The following is a 17,536-nucleotide window of genomic DNA, read 5'->3' as shown; positions in this document are numbered from 1 at the left end:
TTAGGGGTAAAGTGTGCTGTGTCAGAACTTAGTCGACATTGGCACATCATGTTACTCAGGTCCTTTCTTAAAATCAAGTCCTTTTAATATAGGGGAAAGACCAGTGATATCATCTAATTTGGTTTCTTGTGTTTCTAAATGGAAAAATTGAGGATTTTCACAGTGAAATGACTTCCTGTGTGCTTATATGTCAAGCATAGCAAGAAGACTGACAAACATGGAATATTTCTGGTTTCTTTCTTGTACCCTTACACCAACTTACCCTGTACTTAGCCCTTTCAAAATGTGGATGGGATAAGTTACTTGAAATTTTATTTCAAATTCCTTTGGAAATAGAATTCACCATATTTTGACAGCATCTTTTGAGAACAGTCTTTAATTGTCTAACAAAGTACTACAGATGACCTCATGTTGTTGGTCATGAGAGAAACTTCAGTGTGTGTCTGGCTCGGAATGATGCAGTGAAGTTCTCACAAGCCTCTGATGACAGGTCAGGCTGTCCACTCAGGTGTGTCCAGTTTAAGTTACAGAAAAGCTGATTAAGGAAAAAATTCAGAGGGACTTGTTGCGGTGTCATCTCCTTATGAATGGCATCGTTTTTTTGGTGATTTTTTTTTTTTTTGACTCTGGCCTGGTTTTTTAGGCAGTTTATTCTGCCTTCCCATATTCTTTGTTCTAGTTAATTTCATCTTCAACCTACTTATGATGTCATGTCAGAGTTAGAACTCTTAAGCAGCAGATCTGTTTTCAGTACTGTGTCCTTCCTGTGTATTGATAGCCCAGAGCACTCTAGAGAGGTCTCATTTAGAGAGATAGCAGGGCTGATAAATATTTAGGAAATGAATGTGTTAGACATAGTGAGAAAGGACGATATTCTTACTTTACTAGAGAGTTTGCTTTCCCCTGTAAATGATTATTCATAAGATAAAATTTTAAAAAGGATTCATTTTCATTAAGTTCAAAATTAGTTGCGAAACATAAAATTATTCTCTTATTATGTGTCACACAAGGAAATAAATGGCCTGGAAATGTACAACTGCTCAGCCAGTTTACAGGCTCTTAGTAGCTAGTACAAAAGTTACTGCTAATGAGGCCCACTTAACTCTGCCATGGAATCTGGTTTGTCGCTGTCTTATTTCTGTGTAGGAGAAAGATTCACAGTTTAGTAATACTAATGATCAGTTTTGGAAGTTTGATGTTTAACTAGGTTTCTTTACCCTTTCGTGCCTGAAGGAGTACTTGGACCAAGTACACTAAAAACTGGACTATGTCATAGGAGTACACTTATCATGATGAGCACTGAGTAATGTATAGAATTGTTGAGTCATTATATGTACGCCCAAACCTAGTATTACACTGTATGTGAATTATACTTCAACTTAGAAAAACTAGATCATGTCAGGTATAGGTAAAAATCTAGGCTAAATTTTTTTTTTTATTCCAGTCCCAAGTGGGAAGTGTTTATACCGTGGGAGGTACTGTTCAACTCTACAAAAGCTTTTGACTTTTTAAGTATCACCAAGAAAGTAAATTTTTGTAAAAGTATAGAATAGGTGTGCCTTTTAAAAATCTCATTTAGGTAATGTTGAATGTCAAATGCAAAAAAAAAAAAGTTTCAAAATCTCACAAGTAGCACTGTAAAGTGATTAGGCTGTCAAAATCAATTGGTTGAACCACTAAATCAAAGAACTTATTTAAATAATGCAAACGTCTACCATGTATCTGGTCTTGTGGACACAGTTGTAAATGATCTGATACATTACTACCCTCACAGACCTGTTATGCTAAGGGGAGAGGTGGGTAGAGAAGCAACCTGTTGTGAGGCTGTGTGATTATGAGGACAGAAGCACAGTTGCCAGGGGAAGGCACTCTGGGAACAACAGAAAGGGAACTGTGGGTGCTTAGGGTCTAGAAATGCTTCTTATAAGTGATGATCCTTGCACTGAGTTGTAGTGGGATGATTAGGAGTTGGTCCATCTTCTAGTCTTATAAAGCTGCATGTGGAAAGGCCAGGAGGTGAGAGGAAGTGATGCCTGTCCTGGGAACCTCCCGGAATTCATTGCAAGTGTGGGAGGGCATGGGCTCAACAGGGTTCACTTGGCGCCCCATGGCAGTGAGCCATTCAAGAGTTTTTCAGCAGGATCAATACATGATATTTTAAAAGAGCACTTTGGCGGGGCACCTGGATGGCTCAGTTGGTTAAGCATCTAACTTGATTTCAGCTCAGGTCATGATCTCATGGTTCATGAAATCCAGCCTGCTTGGGATTCTCTTTCTTCCTCTCTGCCTGTCCCTCCCCTGCTCGCTCTCTCTCTCTCTCTCTCTCTCTCAAAAATAAAGAAACAATAAAAATTTTAAAGAGCACTTTGAAATTTGGAGGATAGATTGGAAGAGGGTAAGATAAGTGGAAGAAAGATTGGTTCGGAGACATTAAGGGGAGACAAAGGAACTCTTCTGAAACAGTGCCTAGCCCAGTGCAGAGCACTGAGTGAAAACTTATTGAACAAATGAGATCCAAAGTCCTACGCCGTGGTGTTGCAGGTTTCCAGAGAAGGGGAAGATCAGTGCAAATCAGAAGATCCAAGGTAAAGTCCATCTGTTGGCTTCTGAAGAATCCATCATTTCCCTGAAATGATGATAAAACTTTGTGTTCACATGCATTTTCTGAGTCATTAACTTTTGTCAGGTTTATAAAAGGTTCCTGACCTTCTGAAAGGTGAAACACCACTGGGTTGGATGTTAGCCTGGCAGAACAGGACCTTGTGTGAGGCTCTGTAGAACTTTGTATTTAGTCATCTCAATAAAGGGCTTAAATTTATAAAAGATATTATCAGCTATTCTGATGACGTTAAGCTGGAACAGATATCTAATTATGCCAGGAGTCAAAGTACAGATTCAAAGAGAACCTAACAGTTTGGAGACAAGTGAACAAAAGTTGTAATCAGGTTCACAGCCCAACTGTACTGTATTGAAAGTGGGATAGAAGATGCTTCACCTTAACAACTTTTGTGAGCTGTTGCTCCTTAACAACCACTGGGCATGGGGGCTGAGGAAAGCTCTGGGAGTTCTGGAGTGCTGCCTGGTAGTGAACACTTGATGCCTGGAAGCCTCTGAGAAGAGGCAGAATCCCAGGTGAGTGATGCTGTATAGGAGTATGAGAGAGGAGTATTCCGCATTGGCCCTCAGAGATTGTTTGGAGTGCAGAATGAACTATTTCCCTCTATAGAGACCCACAGAAAATGCACTGGCACAGGCCTCCCTCTGTGCTGTCAACAGAGGGCACAACTGAGAGCTCTGTTTCTATGGAAAAGTATAAAAGTTAACAAAAAAAAGATGAAGACATGAGGCCACTTTTGCTGACACCGCCCTGTTGTGTGTTCCAGGGGTGGGTTCTCCCTCCCTTGGTGCTGAATGAAGTTCAGGAACACCATTGTGAGGAGAGGAGTTGATAATCTGGCTATCCCGTGAGCTGCTTGGTCAATGGTGTGTTTTGTGGCATTTGTGAATTTCCTATTCAGAAATTGTGTGGGTTCCCAGCATGTATCGTAGTGCTGGTTCTACTTATAGCTCAATAAAATCTGAGAGCACATCTGAAGGGGTGCTAGAGACAATGTGAGATAGCTTTACCTTCAGCCCCAGAATTTAGTTTTACTTGGTTGTGACAATTTTGTTAGACCTTAAGCATTCATTTACTGAAATTCCTATTTGTCATTACAACCATTTTATAAATTTTTTTTAAGTGCTTATTTATTTTTTGGGAGAGGTTGGAGGGGAGAGAGAGGGAGAGGGAAAATGAGAACGAATGAACATGGGGGAGGGGCACCAGAGTGGGGTAGGGGACAAAGGATCAGAAGCAGGCTCTGTGCTGACAGCAGAGAGCTGGATGTGGGGCTCTAACTCACGAACCGCAAGATCATGACCTGAACTGAAGTCCGATGGTTAACCAACTGAGCCACCCAGGCACCCCTCATTACAACCATTTTAAAAGTCAGAGAGCAAGAACTGTTTCAGTTTGTTTGTTATATAGCTTGGGAACTTTTTTTTTTCTGTTCACATCCTTTAACCTTAGACTCATCAAATACAGGATTCGTCCTACACAGTTAGGTGTTTCCTGTCTCGTTAACCTTTAGTAGTTGCCAAGCACTTTTTCCCTGTCAGCATGCTGCATTACTTTTTTTAAAGCTCTTTTAAAAATCAAACTCTGTTATTTATATCTTTCTATAGAAACGAGTCCTATTTAATGTTGAGCTTTCTTGAAAGTAATATTACACTCTATGTTAACTAAATGGAATTTAAATAAAACCTTGAAAAAGGAAAAAACAATGTCAAGGTCTCTGTGTTTGTAGTGAATATAATATTAATTTGTATTGTATTCATCAAGCATCTAGAGTGATGCCTAGAGTGAAGAGAAACAGAATTGGTGGTTGTTTCTCTTCATTTGTTTTTCACATCTGTTTTGACAAAACTGTGAGAATTAGACACTTTAGGAATCCTAATTTTATGTTTGTTATGGTAAACTTTAACCTTTTCTGTATTTTAGGTCTCAGTAGGATCCTAGGGCTTTGTACAAAAGACATATGTAAAGACATATGTATTTTTTATTTATTTTTGAATAGGCAGAATATCCAAAGTTCTGAACAGAATTTGGTAATAGAAAGGCTTTCTTCTGCTACTGTCCCCAAGTTCCCCAGAGGCCTCCAGTATTACCCTTTTTGAAAGAGATAACGTTCGTCACTTGATTCTTTTACATATTTCACAACTATTTAAATCTAGTGTTAACAACAAAATTAGTAATTTCTTCCTTGAATCTTTAAAAGTGTGTGTTATGGGGCACCGGGGTGGCTCAGTCAGTTAAGTGTCTGCCCCTTTGTTTCAGCTCAGGTCATGATCTCTCAGTTCGTGGGTTTGAACCCCGTGTTGGTCTCTGCTCTGACAGTGTGGAGCCTGCTTAGGATTCTCTCTCTCTCCCTCTCTTTCTCTTCCCTTCCCCAGCTTGTGCTCTCTTTCAAAAAAAAAAAAAAAAAAGTATGTTACATTTTGGCGGCGCCTGGATGGCTCAGTAGGTTGAGTGTCCAACTTCGACTCAGGTCATGATCACGTGGTTCTTGAGTTCAAGCCCTGTGTCAGGCTCTGTGCTGACAGCTTGAAGCCTAGAGCCTACTTTGGATTCTGTGTCTCCCTCTCTCTGCTCCTCCCCTACTCACACTCTGTCTCTTTCTCAAAAATAAACATTAAAAAAAATAATTTAAAAATGTATGTTACATTTTGATGGCAGCTGTAAGTTGTCTGTTTTCCGCTGGGATGGTGGAGCCAAGGTGACAATTGCGGCCCTGAAAGGAACTAACATCTGCGTGTCCTGAGTGAAGGAGTAAGATATGGACCCCCCTCTTCCTTGTGGGTGCCTTAATATTCGTATTTATAATATAGATACTCTCAGGGGAATATGTTAATTCTTTAACCCTTGATGCAAAAAGAAGTTTCAGAGACATTTCTATGTGCTCTTGTTGAGGGGATTCTAGAAGGGAAGGAGGTTGATACAGATCACTCAAGGAGAAATTATGGAAACCATAAAGTCAAACTATTGGCTAAGAAGTTGCCAAGGCTCTAGCCTGTATCTGTGAGACGGTGCTGTATACTGAGTGGAACTGAATCAAAACTGGAGGCTACAATCCTGCATGCTGTTGCACTAACATCATTTGGAACTGTAACAGTAAAGACTTGCTCCATGTTATTTGTCCTCCATTATTTGCGAACCCCTCTTGCAAACACTCACCTATACCCCACACACACTAAAACAGAGCCCCTTTCTATCTTTGTCACCATCTGGTGTCAAATGTGCATCTACTAGGGCTGCATAGGCACCCAAAACACCTTTAGGCAGACAGTGTTGATTACACTGAGGTGCATATTTGATGAGAGGGAATTTTTAGAATAGGTAGTTACAGATTTAGAAAATCACTGAATGGAGGTTGATAGAAGAAACCACGTTCCTTTCAGTTATGAATTTTTGAGTAACATCTAGGGGGGAAAAGACACTTCCTTTCTAAAAAGGATTTCAGATAGAATGGGGAAAGGGAGGAATTGCACTGTTTCCCTCACAATTGTGCCTTTTTTTTTTTTTTTTTTTTTTTTTAAGGAAAATATCCCAAAGAGCTCTTGATGACCAGGCACTTCTTTATACTGACAGCTGCTTGTGGAGTCTTCGTGCATTTCCTGGCAAATAAAATAGGGCAGGACCCTTTAGTCATTACCCTACTGGAGCTTTTTAGCCTAATTTTAATTCAGAATGATGCTGGAAAGATTTATAAAGGAATTGGTGTGATTATTCATAACAATTAAACTTTGCTTATTAGTAAACACGTGCAACCCAGGTCCCTGACACCTCCCCCCACCCCCTCCCCCAAGGTGCAAGGCCCAGAGATAAGGCAGGCCAGGCCTTGCTGAGGAGGGTGTGTACCAACAGAGAAACAGGAAGCTGTGCTTAGCCCGGCTTGCCTGGAGGTTTCCAACTCTGGTCAGGTGTACTAAAGTCCCAGCAAGAGACACATTCGTTCTGAGCCCTAGCAGCCACGCTGCTCGGCATAAATGCTTCAGACTGTCAATAACTGATGTGTAGAGAGAAGTATGACTGCATTACAGCTTAAAGAGCTGTCCCACTCAGGTCTCTACCGGAGAAGACGAGATCGCCCCGATAGTGTGAGACTAAATGGGTTACCGGAGGAAGAGCTAAGGTGAGTGCAAAGTCATGGTTGGCTGGAGGTCAAGACACCTAGTGATTGCGGCGAGATTCCTGCCTCAGTGGATGCAGCAGTGGGGAATACACTTTGAAGAGGTTCCACTGAAACCTCTCAGTCTGTAATTAAAGATTGAACACTACCCCCAGATTGTGCTGGATTGGAACTGTGCAAAACTAGAACTCATTTTTCCATTTCTTCACAAATCCTGTAAGTTGTTTTAGCTGTACCCCAAAACTGCCGTGCTGTCTTTAAAAATTATATAATCATCAAAGTAATATTTGGAAACAATTGATTTTTCCCCCTTAGTTTAAAGATAGATTGCTTTGGCTTATTAGAACATGTTTCTGTGAGGAGTTTTTCTTTGAATTTTGGTGGTGAGATTAGTTTGTGATGTTTTGAGTGGGGGTTGGGGGGTGTTCATAGAGCATTCTTTGTTATTGAAATGGTTGAGCAAAGGAATGCAGAAACTATTGAATGTAACCTAGGAAGGAAGGACATCAAAAATCCGGAGACCATTTTAACTAAAAGGTTAGGGTGTTTTGTTTTGTTTTGTTTTCAGACTTAATTTGCCTCATTTTAGTTTTTGTTACAGCTATTGAGAATTGTTTTTAGATTTTTAGGTTCTAAAACGTCCCTGCAACATTAAGTCATATGTTAAAATATTATGCTAACTGTGAAGGGTTTAGATTTTGTTTCTGAGATGAAGTGTTCCTGTTTTAGTGCTGACAGGAGGCTGCAGTAAAGAGAGACTTCCTTTTCTTTTTATTACGTTTACTCTATAGTACTTAAGTTTGTTTATGGACTCATGACTTAAGTATTTGAATATTTCAACTAGATGGTGAGAGGGATATTTACATGCTGTGTGTTATTTCTCTTTTTTCTATAACTTCATTTTTAGAGTTTCTTTTAAGTTCTGTATTTAAATTTAACAAGGAAACAATTATCAGGAACGCTTCTTTAAGCTTCTGTAAGTCTGTTTGTCTTACAGCCAGCTATATGTACTACAGGAGCTATACTTTGGGAGGGAAACATTTATTTGAAAATTATCAACTCTTTCATTAACTTTTGAAGAGAATAGTAGCATTAAAGGACCATTATTTTTTTTTTTTTTTAATTTTATTTTTCAACGTTTATTTATTTTTGGGACAGAGAGAGACAGAGCATGAACGGGGGAGGGTCAGAGAGAGAGGGAGACACAGAATCGGAAATGGGCTCCAGGCTCTGAGCCATCAGCCCAGAGCCTGACGCGGGGCTCGAACTCACGGACCGCGAGATCGTGACCTGGCTGAAGTCGGACGCTTAACCGACTGCGCCACCCAGGCGCCCCTAAAGGACCATTATTGATGCTAACATTATTAGATTTTATTCCTTACTATGTCAGGTGTCTCTTAGGTACCTATAATTGTATCAATTTTGAATTGATTGGATTTAAAGACAGAATTTAAAGGCTTCAGAGTTTGAATTGTTATAAATTTTATGAGGTTTAGTGAAAATATTGAGCTCTCTCTTGCTAAACAGATAGGCTTTTGGAAGTGTCCTCTGAAATCAACATTTACAGGCAGACTCCAAACTACTCTTGAGCCAAGAGTGAAAAGTTACCAGAAACAGTTTTAATTTCAGATTTGGGGTCCTAAGGAATTTCCTTTATAAAAAAAAATTAAGATATATAAAACAACATTTGAGACCAACCATATTTTATTTATTTTTCAGACAGTAGCAAAAGTACCCATGAATAAAATTGCGTTTATGCTCAAGGAGGTAGTTATTTTTATAATGACCTTCAAAACAACTGGATATTTTCCTTTTGTGTAGACTTCAAATCAAAGGAGGAAGAATATATTTTTCTTGAGAGAGATGGGGGTAGGTAGGGGCAGAGGGAGAGAGAGAGAATCTTAAGCAGGTTCCATGCCCAGTCCAGAGCCTGATGCAGGGCACAATCTCACCACTGTGAGATCTTGACCATGAGATCATGACTTGAGCCAAAATCAAGAGTGGGACGCTTAACCAACTGAGCCACCCCAGTGCCCCAAGGAGGAAGAATAATTATTAAGAAGTATTGCTTGTTCTGTTGAGTTAAGGGGAAATATTTTTCCACCCATTCTGATGATACAGTTCTCAAGTGATAATAAGGGACTTCTGCTTCTGTGATTTCTCTGTCCTTTACTGCAGAGAGAATGACCATTATTCCTTATTTTATTTAAAAAAAATTTTTAATGTTTATTTTTGAGAGAGAGACAGAATGCAAGCAGAGGAGGGGCAGAAAGAGATGGAGACACAGAATCCGAAGCAGGCTCCAGGCTCCGAGCAGCCAGCACAGAGCCCGATGTGGGGCTCAAACCCATGAACTGCAAGATCATGACCTAAGCCAAAGTCAGACGCTTAACTGTCTGAACCACCCAGGCGCCCCTATTATTCCTTATTTTAGGAGTGTGGTACTTAGCTAGTAAAAGTAGGCAATTGTCTGTTTTTCCATGGACTTTTTATCAATTTAGAGAGTCAGGTTGTTTGTTTTTCTAATTTTATAGTAAGCCTATTTTTAGCATTAAATCAGGTTTCTTAGTTAATAGGAATCAGGGAGGGTAGGGACTTTGAAATTAGGCACACTCATTTCAGCACCACTCTGTTGGACAAGTTATGTAATCTTGTTAAACCTCAATTTGTTCCTCTTTAGAACGAGGTAAAAATAACTGCCATTATTGAGCATCGTTTACTATCTCATAAATTCCTCACCACCAACCTACAGAGGCAGAGGCGTTATTTAAAAAAAAAAATTTTTAATGTTTATTTATTTTAAAGAGAGAGAGAGACAGAGCACGAGCGGGGGAGGGGCAGAAAGAGAGGGAGACAGAATCCGAAGCAGGCTCCAGGCTCCCAGCTGTCAGCACAGAGCCCGATGACAGCACAGAGCTGTCAGCACAGAACCGCGAGATCATGACCTGAGCCAAAGCCGGACGCTCAACTGACTGAGCCACCCAGGCTCCCCGAGGCAGGGGCATTATTATATTGTGCGTAGTGGTATAGGATTAATGGCTTTCATGCATTATTCAGCTAATTGTTATTAGGTGCCTACTCTGCTAAATAAAGATGTAGTGATGAATCAGACACAGTTCTTCCCCTTTAAGTCACGCCACGGTTTTGGCACATACTGTGACCAACAGGTGCTCTTCACACAAGCAGTTGTTTGACTTTGAATACATGTAATATCAAACATTTCTCACACCGCCTCAGTATTGCACAAGACCCATACCTGCTCACATTCCTTCTCGCTCTCCTGTTCACTTTCTTGGCATATTTATGAACTCTAACAGAATGATAGAAACTAAAAGAGCTATGCTCATTGCCAGAAAACATTTTTCTTGAAAGTTAAAAATAAAAGACTATGCTCTGAAACAAAATACAAGTGTTTAAGGAGGACCGTGAAAGACATGAAAACAACCCTGGCTTCAAACTTGTAAGAGGCAGCATGAAAAACACTGACTTTATAGACTTTTATTTTGATGTACTAAATATAACCTGAAACTTTCCCTATTGCATACTTTGTACAATAGACCATTACCCTCTACATTTGAGGGTTATGTTATGGCAATTTATTTTATTTAAATAGTAGTTGTTACTACCAGTAGAAAGTGTCCTGTGGGTCTTTGTCTTGAGTTCTAGAGCATGTCCTTAATTTTGGCTAGATTCTAACATGTCAAAGAAACCATTGTAAATTATTTTCCCTTGTGAAGCTCAATGTTAAGGATTTGGATAAAGTGTGGATGTTCATTTGTATCCAAGACTATATAAAGTCTGTGTATACAAATACAGATTGTCTTTCTGTCCAGTTCTCATGACCTGGATACAACTGGTATGACTTTCAAATTTGAGCAATGGACTCCTTAGCACAACATAGCTCACACTTTTATGTCAGTCGGCTCAGAGCTTGTTCTGAGTTTCACACCTCTAAAAAGCATTCACCCTTTTTTCCTTGGAATTTTTGATCTTCAAAAATCGCATCTAAGATATACCCTTGGGGCCCCTGGGTGGCTCAGTCAGTTGAGTGTCCTGACTCTTGATTTTGGCCTGGGTCATGATCTCATGGTTCATAGGTTTGTGCCCAACATTGGGCTCTGCACTGACAGTGTGGAGCCTGCTTGGGATTTTCTGCCTTCCTGTCTCTCTGCCCCTCTCTTGAGTGTGTGTGCATTCTTTCCCTCTCAAAAATAGATAAACATTTAAGATATACCCTTATCTGTATACTTAATCCTTAACTATTTATTCCATCCCTCAAACTATGTTCCACCCAGACACCTTGTTTTTTGATGAAACATGAAGAATACGCCTAACACAATACACACACACACACACACACACACACACACACACACACACACATTCACATACACCCTTTAAAATTCTCACTCACTTTTGGGGTGCCTGGGTGGCTCAGTCAGTTAAGCAACTGACTTTAGCTCAGGTCATGATCTCACAGTTCGTGGGTTCAAGCCCCCCCATCAGGCTCTGTGCTGACAGCTCAGAGCCTGGAGCCTGCTTCGGATTCTGTGACTCCCTCTCTCTCTGTTCCTCCCCTGCTCTTTCTCGGTCTCTCTCTCTCAAAAATAAATAAATGTTAAAAAAAATTAAAATTCTCACTCACTTTTGCTCTCTCTCAGATATAAAGGATCTGTAAGTAACTAATTGGGGATACCTCAAAAGTCAAGTCTTTGCTTGGTAGGCCTGAAACATAGTTTACATAGCAACATTGGCCACATCTGGCCCACTGCCTGTTTTTGTATGGCCCATGTGGATTTTGTATTTTTCAGTGGTTGGAAAAAAATTGAAAGAATATTGTATAACATACTGAAAATTACATGAAACTCAAATTTCACTATCCATAATAAATGAAGTATTTTTATTTTATTTATTTTTAATTTTTTAAATGTTTATTTTTGAGAGAGAGAGAGAGAGAGAGACCAACAGAGTGCCAGTGGGGGAGGGGCAGAGAGTGAGGGAGACACAGAATCCAAAGCAGGCTCCACGCTCTGAGCTGTCAGCACAGAGCCCAATGCGGGCCCGAACCCAGAAACCGTGAGATCACTACCTGAGCTGAAGTTGGGTGCTTAACTGACTGAGCCACCCAGGTGCCCCTCAAAAATAAACATAAAAAAAAAATTTCAGGGGCACCTGGATGGCTCAGTCGGTTAAGTGTCTGACTTCGGCTCAGGTCAAGATCTCACGGCTCGTGGGTTCAGGCCTTCTGTCGGGCTCTGTGCTGACAGCTCAGAGCCTGGAGCTTGCTTCAGATTCTGTGCTTCCCTCTCTCTCTCTCTCCACCCCTCCCCCACTCATGCTGTCTCAAAAATAAACATTAAAAACAATTTAAATATTTATTTTTGAGAAAGAGAGAGAGTGGGGAGGGGCAGAGAGAGAGGGAGACAATGGATCCAAAGCAGGCTCTGCACTGATAGCAGCAAGCTCCATGCAGGGCTTGAATCTAGGAACGGTAAGATCTTGACCTGAGCTGAAGTCAGACACTCAACCAACAGAGCCGCCCAGGTGCCCCATAAATGAAGTTTTGCTGGAACACAGCCAAGCTTATTTGCACGGTTGTCTCTAGTAGTTTCTTGCTACAGTGTACAGTGGCATTAGACCCTTGGTCTAGTTCTAAGATATAAAATCCTTCTGTTTTTCCCTGTTGTTCCTTTAGTTATGCACCTACTCTCTCCACTCCTCCACCTCCCAGTTAGATTTGTTGTACCTGGATCAAATCAGGGCTGTGTCAATCTTGAAATGAGTGAGGAAAACAAAAGAAAAAATACTTTGAAGTTTGTATCCCTACATGAAGTTGACTAGATGCAGCAGTAAGAATTTATTTACTTGTTAGAACTTCTTAATGCTATCTTTCCTGCACTTTTCGTGATGGAACTGGCCAACGAGCAATAGGAGGAAGTGCAAAGTAACCTTTACTTTCTGATTATTAAGTAAACCTTCTGAGCTTGTATCTTTCTAGATATAGGACATAATCATTTTTAAGTAGTGGGAATGTCCTTGGGTTGCTGGGGTGGCTCAGTCAGTTAAGCGTCCGACTCTTGATTTGGGCTCAGGCCATGATCTCACAGTTCGTGAATTTGAGCTTCATGTTGGGCTCTGTGCTGGTAGTGCAGAGCCTGCTTGGGATTCTCTCTCCCTCTCTCTGCCCTTCCCCACTCGTGCTGTCTCTGTCTCTCTCAAAATAAGTAAATAAAAAGTTAAAAAAAAAAAAAAGGTAGTGGGAATGTACTTGACTTGGTTTGAGAGTTGAAAACTCAGATCATGTGTTCTGAATAATACATTTCCACTGGTTGAGCCCTTGTTATGGGTTGGGCACTATACTAAGAGTTTTCATAGTTTGGGAGTTTTTTGTTTGTTTTTTAACTCACAATTCAATAAGTGAGGAAGAAGAACCTAAAGTTGGAAAAGGTAATCATCATTATTAACCAGTTCCTGTCCTTGATTCTGAGTTCAGTTGAGGTTGGAGTAGGTCAGCTTAGGATGTGCATTTCCTTGCATACTTGCTTTGCAGTTTGCTTATTATTTCTTTGCCTGTATTTTGGATGAAAAACCAATGTTCATGTTTGAGTTTGAGACATATAGTCTGTGAGACAATTAGGGGGATAAAATTGCAGCTTTGCCATTTTTGTCTGTTCTTATTATTTAATGGTTCAGCGAGAACATATTTAATCTTCCTAACAGTGAACACATCACATAGTTAATAAATATTTTTTTCTCTGAAAGATGTATCATTTTGTCAGTTTTGGTTTCTTTAAAGGTAGTAGTGCTTTCTTATGTGTGTTTAAGGGTGTAATATAGACAAATACATGGTGGGGGGGGGTGGGATCATGCTGGAATATTATGCAGCTGTGAAGAAGAAGGAAATCCTGCCATTTGTGACAACATGAATGGACCTTGAGGGCATTATGCTGATAAGTCAGAGAGGGAGGCACAAATACTGTATGATAGCACTTTTATGTGGAATCTAAAAAAACTCACCTTGTGAAACCAGAGAGTAGAATGGTCGTTACCAAGGCCTGTGGGCTGGGGGTGTTGAGCAGATGTTGTTTTAAGGGTACAAACTTGCAACTAGTAGATAAATAAGTCCTGGAAATCTAATGCCCAACATATTGATTATAGTGAACAATACCATATTCAGCACTTCAGAATTGCTAAGAGACTAGATGGCAACTGTTCTCAACACAAAAAGGAAATGATAATTATGTGCCATGGTAAAGATGTTAGCTAAAGCTACCTTAGCAATGATACCACAATATCCAAATATATCAAACCAACAGGTTAGGTTGGCTTCTTCAAACTTCTACAGTGTCACATATGTCAATTATATGAATGTTTCTAAAATAGTATAATCCACAAGTATTTATATTGTAATAATTGGCTTTACAGGCATACCCCTCCTCATCCTGCTCACTTTACCTGTCCCTCTCCTGTGCTCCTCGCCGTTAATAGAGGATTCTCCAAAGCCAGAGGCCTGGCCTTATTTCTGTTGCATCCCTAGCATCTACCATAGTACCTAGGAGGTCATCACTGTCCAGTATCTATTCCTCACTTGATGAGTGAAGAAATTAGAAACTAAACAGGCTTAGAGGTATCTCTTATATCTTCCAAAGCATCATGGTCAAAAAGATCATGGTCATTTTGTTTTTCAGTAGTTTGGGGAAACTTATTTTCTAAAGGGGAATATATTTTCCTCTTTATCACCTAAAATATTTCTATATAGTTTAGAGACTATATGCTGAAGTTAAAAATAGCAATGTTAGTGAAAGGAATAATTAAAAAGTGAAAAGTCTTTAGATAAGGATCCCTTTTCTGTTTCTCTGTACAGCTGAGAGACATTTAGGAATGAACCTCAACTTCAGAATCAATTTGTGAATTTGTTGTCAATAAACATAAAATTTTCTCAATGATTTGCTATCACAATTAAATGCCAACATTTTAATCATAATTGCTTTCCTATAGCTTCAAAAATACACATAAAACCTTAAAGTATCAGTTATAAATCACTTATAAAAACAAAAAAAAATAGTTGACTAATAATTGCACTTTACCTACATTATTTGGATAGATGCTATTAAAATGAAACCATATTACTTATTTTGTATATATTTACATATAAAAATATACATTTTGAAAACATAACCACTTATTGTGTATCTGTGAGACCCAGTTTAATTCTGTGATTAAAACAGGCTTTGAGGGGTGCCTGGGTAGCTTGTAGATTGAGCAGCTGACTTTTTATTTCACCCAGAGTCTGCTTGAGATTCTCTCTGCTCCTCTCCCCTGCTCACGCTCGCACTCTCTCTCACTCGCTTGTTTAAAAAAATAACAAGTTTTGAACGTGAATATTCTTTTATAGAATATCTACTTTTAGGGGTGCCTGAATGGCTCAGTTGAGTGTCCAACTCTTGATTTTGGCTGTAGTCATGATCTCATGGTTCTTGAGTTGGAGCCCTACATCAACTCTGCTCTAACAGTGTGGAGCATGCTTTGGAAACTCTCTCTCTCCCTCTCTCTGCCCACCCCCCCCCCTTTCGTGTGCATGCTTTCTCCCTCTCTCTCTCTCTCTTTCTCTCTCCTGTGCACGTGCTCTTTCTCTCAAAAGTAAATCAACAACAACAACAAAAAGAATACCTGGGGCGCCTGGGTGGCTCAGTATACAACTTTGGCTCAGGTGCTGACAGCTCGGAGCTTGGGGCCTGCTTCGGCTTGTGTCTCCTCTCTCTGCCCCTCCCCCACTTGTGCTCGCTCACTCACTCTCTGTCTCTCTCAAAAATAAATAAATGTAAAAAAAAATTTAAAAAAAGAATACCTGCTTTTAGAAGTAAATACTGAATGTGTTTTCAAATGAATATACGACTCCTTAAGTCTTTTTAAGGCCATGTTGGTTTCCTAGAGCTGTTCCACAAACTGGGTGGCTTCAAACGGCAGGTTTACTGTCTCATAGTTCTGAAGACTAGAAGTCACAAATCAGTGTGTCAGCAGGACCACATTCCCTCTGAAACCTGAAAGAGAGAACCCTCTTCTAGCTTCTGGCATTTGCTGGCATTGCTTACTTACTGTTGGCTTGTAGATGGCATCACTCTAATCTCTGCCTCTTTTATAACATGGCTGTCTTCTCCATATGTCCATGTCTTCACACAGTGTTCTCCCCATGGGTGTGTCATATCTCTGTGTCTCCTCTCCTCTTTGTGTAAGTACACCAATCATCTTAATTTGTATCTTAACTATATCTGCAAAGACTCTATTTCCAAATAAGATCCTATTCAGGGTACCAGGAGTTAGGATGTCAGTGTATCTTTTTACAGTTTGTTTATTTATTTTTGAGAGAAAGAGAAAGAGAGAGTTTACTAGGGAGGGCAGAGAGAGAGGGGGGGAGAGAGAGAGAATCCCAAGCAGGCTCCTAACTGTCAGCATGGAGCCCGACATGGGGGCTCAAACTCACAAACTGTTAGATCATAATCTGAGCCGAAATCAAGAATCGGACGCTTAACTGACAGCCCCCAAGCACCCCATCAACGTATCTTTTCAGGAGACAGAATTCAATCCACAGTAGCAGTCTGTTCGTAGAGTGTATATAAAGATTAAAAATCAATCTCGTGTGCAGTTTTTTAAGAAACAGCTTTGTTGAGGTTGAACTAATGAACCTCAATGAAGTGCACAATTTTAATGTGCAGTTTGATCAATTTTGACAAGTAAACACAGTGATACTTTTACCACAGTCAAAATAATGAGCACACTCATCATCCCAGAGCTTCCCTCTCTCTCCCTTCCCTGCATCCCCAGGAACTTTGATCTGCTTTTTCATTCTAGATTACTTTAGATTTTTAAGAATTTCAGGTGAATAGAATCATACGATAATGTGCTCTTTGTTTTGATTTGGCTTTTTAACTCAGCATACTTATTTTGAGATCCATCCATGTTATTGCCTATATCAGCAGTCCCTTCCATTGTGTCTTTGAGTGATGTTCCATTTTATGGGTAAGTTATAATCTGTTTAGACAGTTGCTTGCTGGTTGACATTTGAGTTGGTTCCAGTTTTGGGCTATTACAAATAAAGCTTCTGTGAACATTCTTGTACAAGTCCTTGTAAGGACATATTCTTTCATTTCTCTTGGGTAGAATGACTGGTTGTTAGGTAGGTTATGTATATTACATTTTTTGAGAAATATCTAAACTGCTTTCCAAAGAGATTGTACCCATTTCCACCAACAGTGGTTGAGGGTTCGGTTTTCTCCACATCCTCACCAAACTTGGTTTCATAATTTTTTTTTTTAATTTTAGCCATTTTGGGGGTGTGTAGTGGTGTCCGTTGTGGCTTTAATTTGCATTTTCCTAATGACTCATGTAGTTGAGTATATGTTCATGTGCTTATTTGCAATCTATGTATCTTTGGCAAAACGTTCAGTTTTTTGCCTATCTTTTATTGGGGTATTTCTTACTAGTATTAAGTTTTCACAGTGTTTATATATTCTACATACAAGTCTTGTCAGATACATATTTTGCAAATGTCTCCTCCCACTGTGTGGCTTGTCCTCTCATTTTTATAAGTGTCTTTTGAAAAGCAAAAGGGTTTTTTTGATACTTTATTGATTTTTTTGTTTTTGAAGTTTGTGCTTTCTGTGTCCTATTTAAAATCTTTCCCAAACCCACAGTAAGATTATTAATACATATGTCTCATATAAATATAAACTCATTAATTATTTTTAAAAACCGTCATGGCCTTTCATTTAGTGCTTTTCTGGCTATGTGGTAAGTGTGTCACAGCCTCA

General features: G+C 39.7%; 1 protein-coding gene across 6 annotated transcripts in view; it reads left to right on the top strand.

The window, feature by feature from the left end:
* The window catches only part of LIMS1 (LIM zinc finger domain containing 1), a 155,783-nt gene that overhangs the window by 80,692 nt on the left and 57,555 nt on the right, over positions 1 to 17,536 (top strand). The window contains exon 1 of one of the 6 annotated variants that reach the window (XM_045443746.1): positions 6,142 to 6,731. The exons of 4 other annotated variants lie outside the window; for them this stretch is intronic. In XM_045443746.1, coding sequence (XP_045299702.1) covers positions 6,625 to 6,731 — 107 coding nt within the window. In that variant the 5' untranslated portion in view covers positions 6,142 to 6,624. Of the gene's footprint in view, positions 1 to 6,141; positions 6,732 to 17,536 lie in introns of those variants that run through there. One more of the 6 variants, XM_045443745.1, reaches the window with a different exon arrangement.

The sequence above is a fragment of the Leopardus geoffroyi genome, chromosome A3 (genome assembly GCF_018350155.1).
Source record: "Leopardus geoffroyi isolate Oge1 chromosome A3, O.geoffroyi_Oge1_pat1.0, whole genome shotgun sequence".
Classification (NCBI taxonomy): domain Eukaryota; kingdom Metazoa; phylum Chordata; class Mammalia; order Carnivora; family Felidae; genus Leopardus; species Leopardus geoffroyi.
This window is presented reverse-complemented; position numbering and strand designations above follow the sequence as displayed.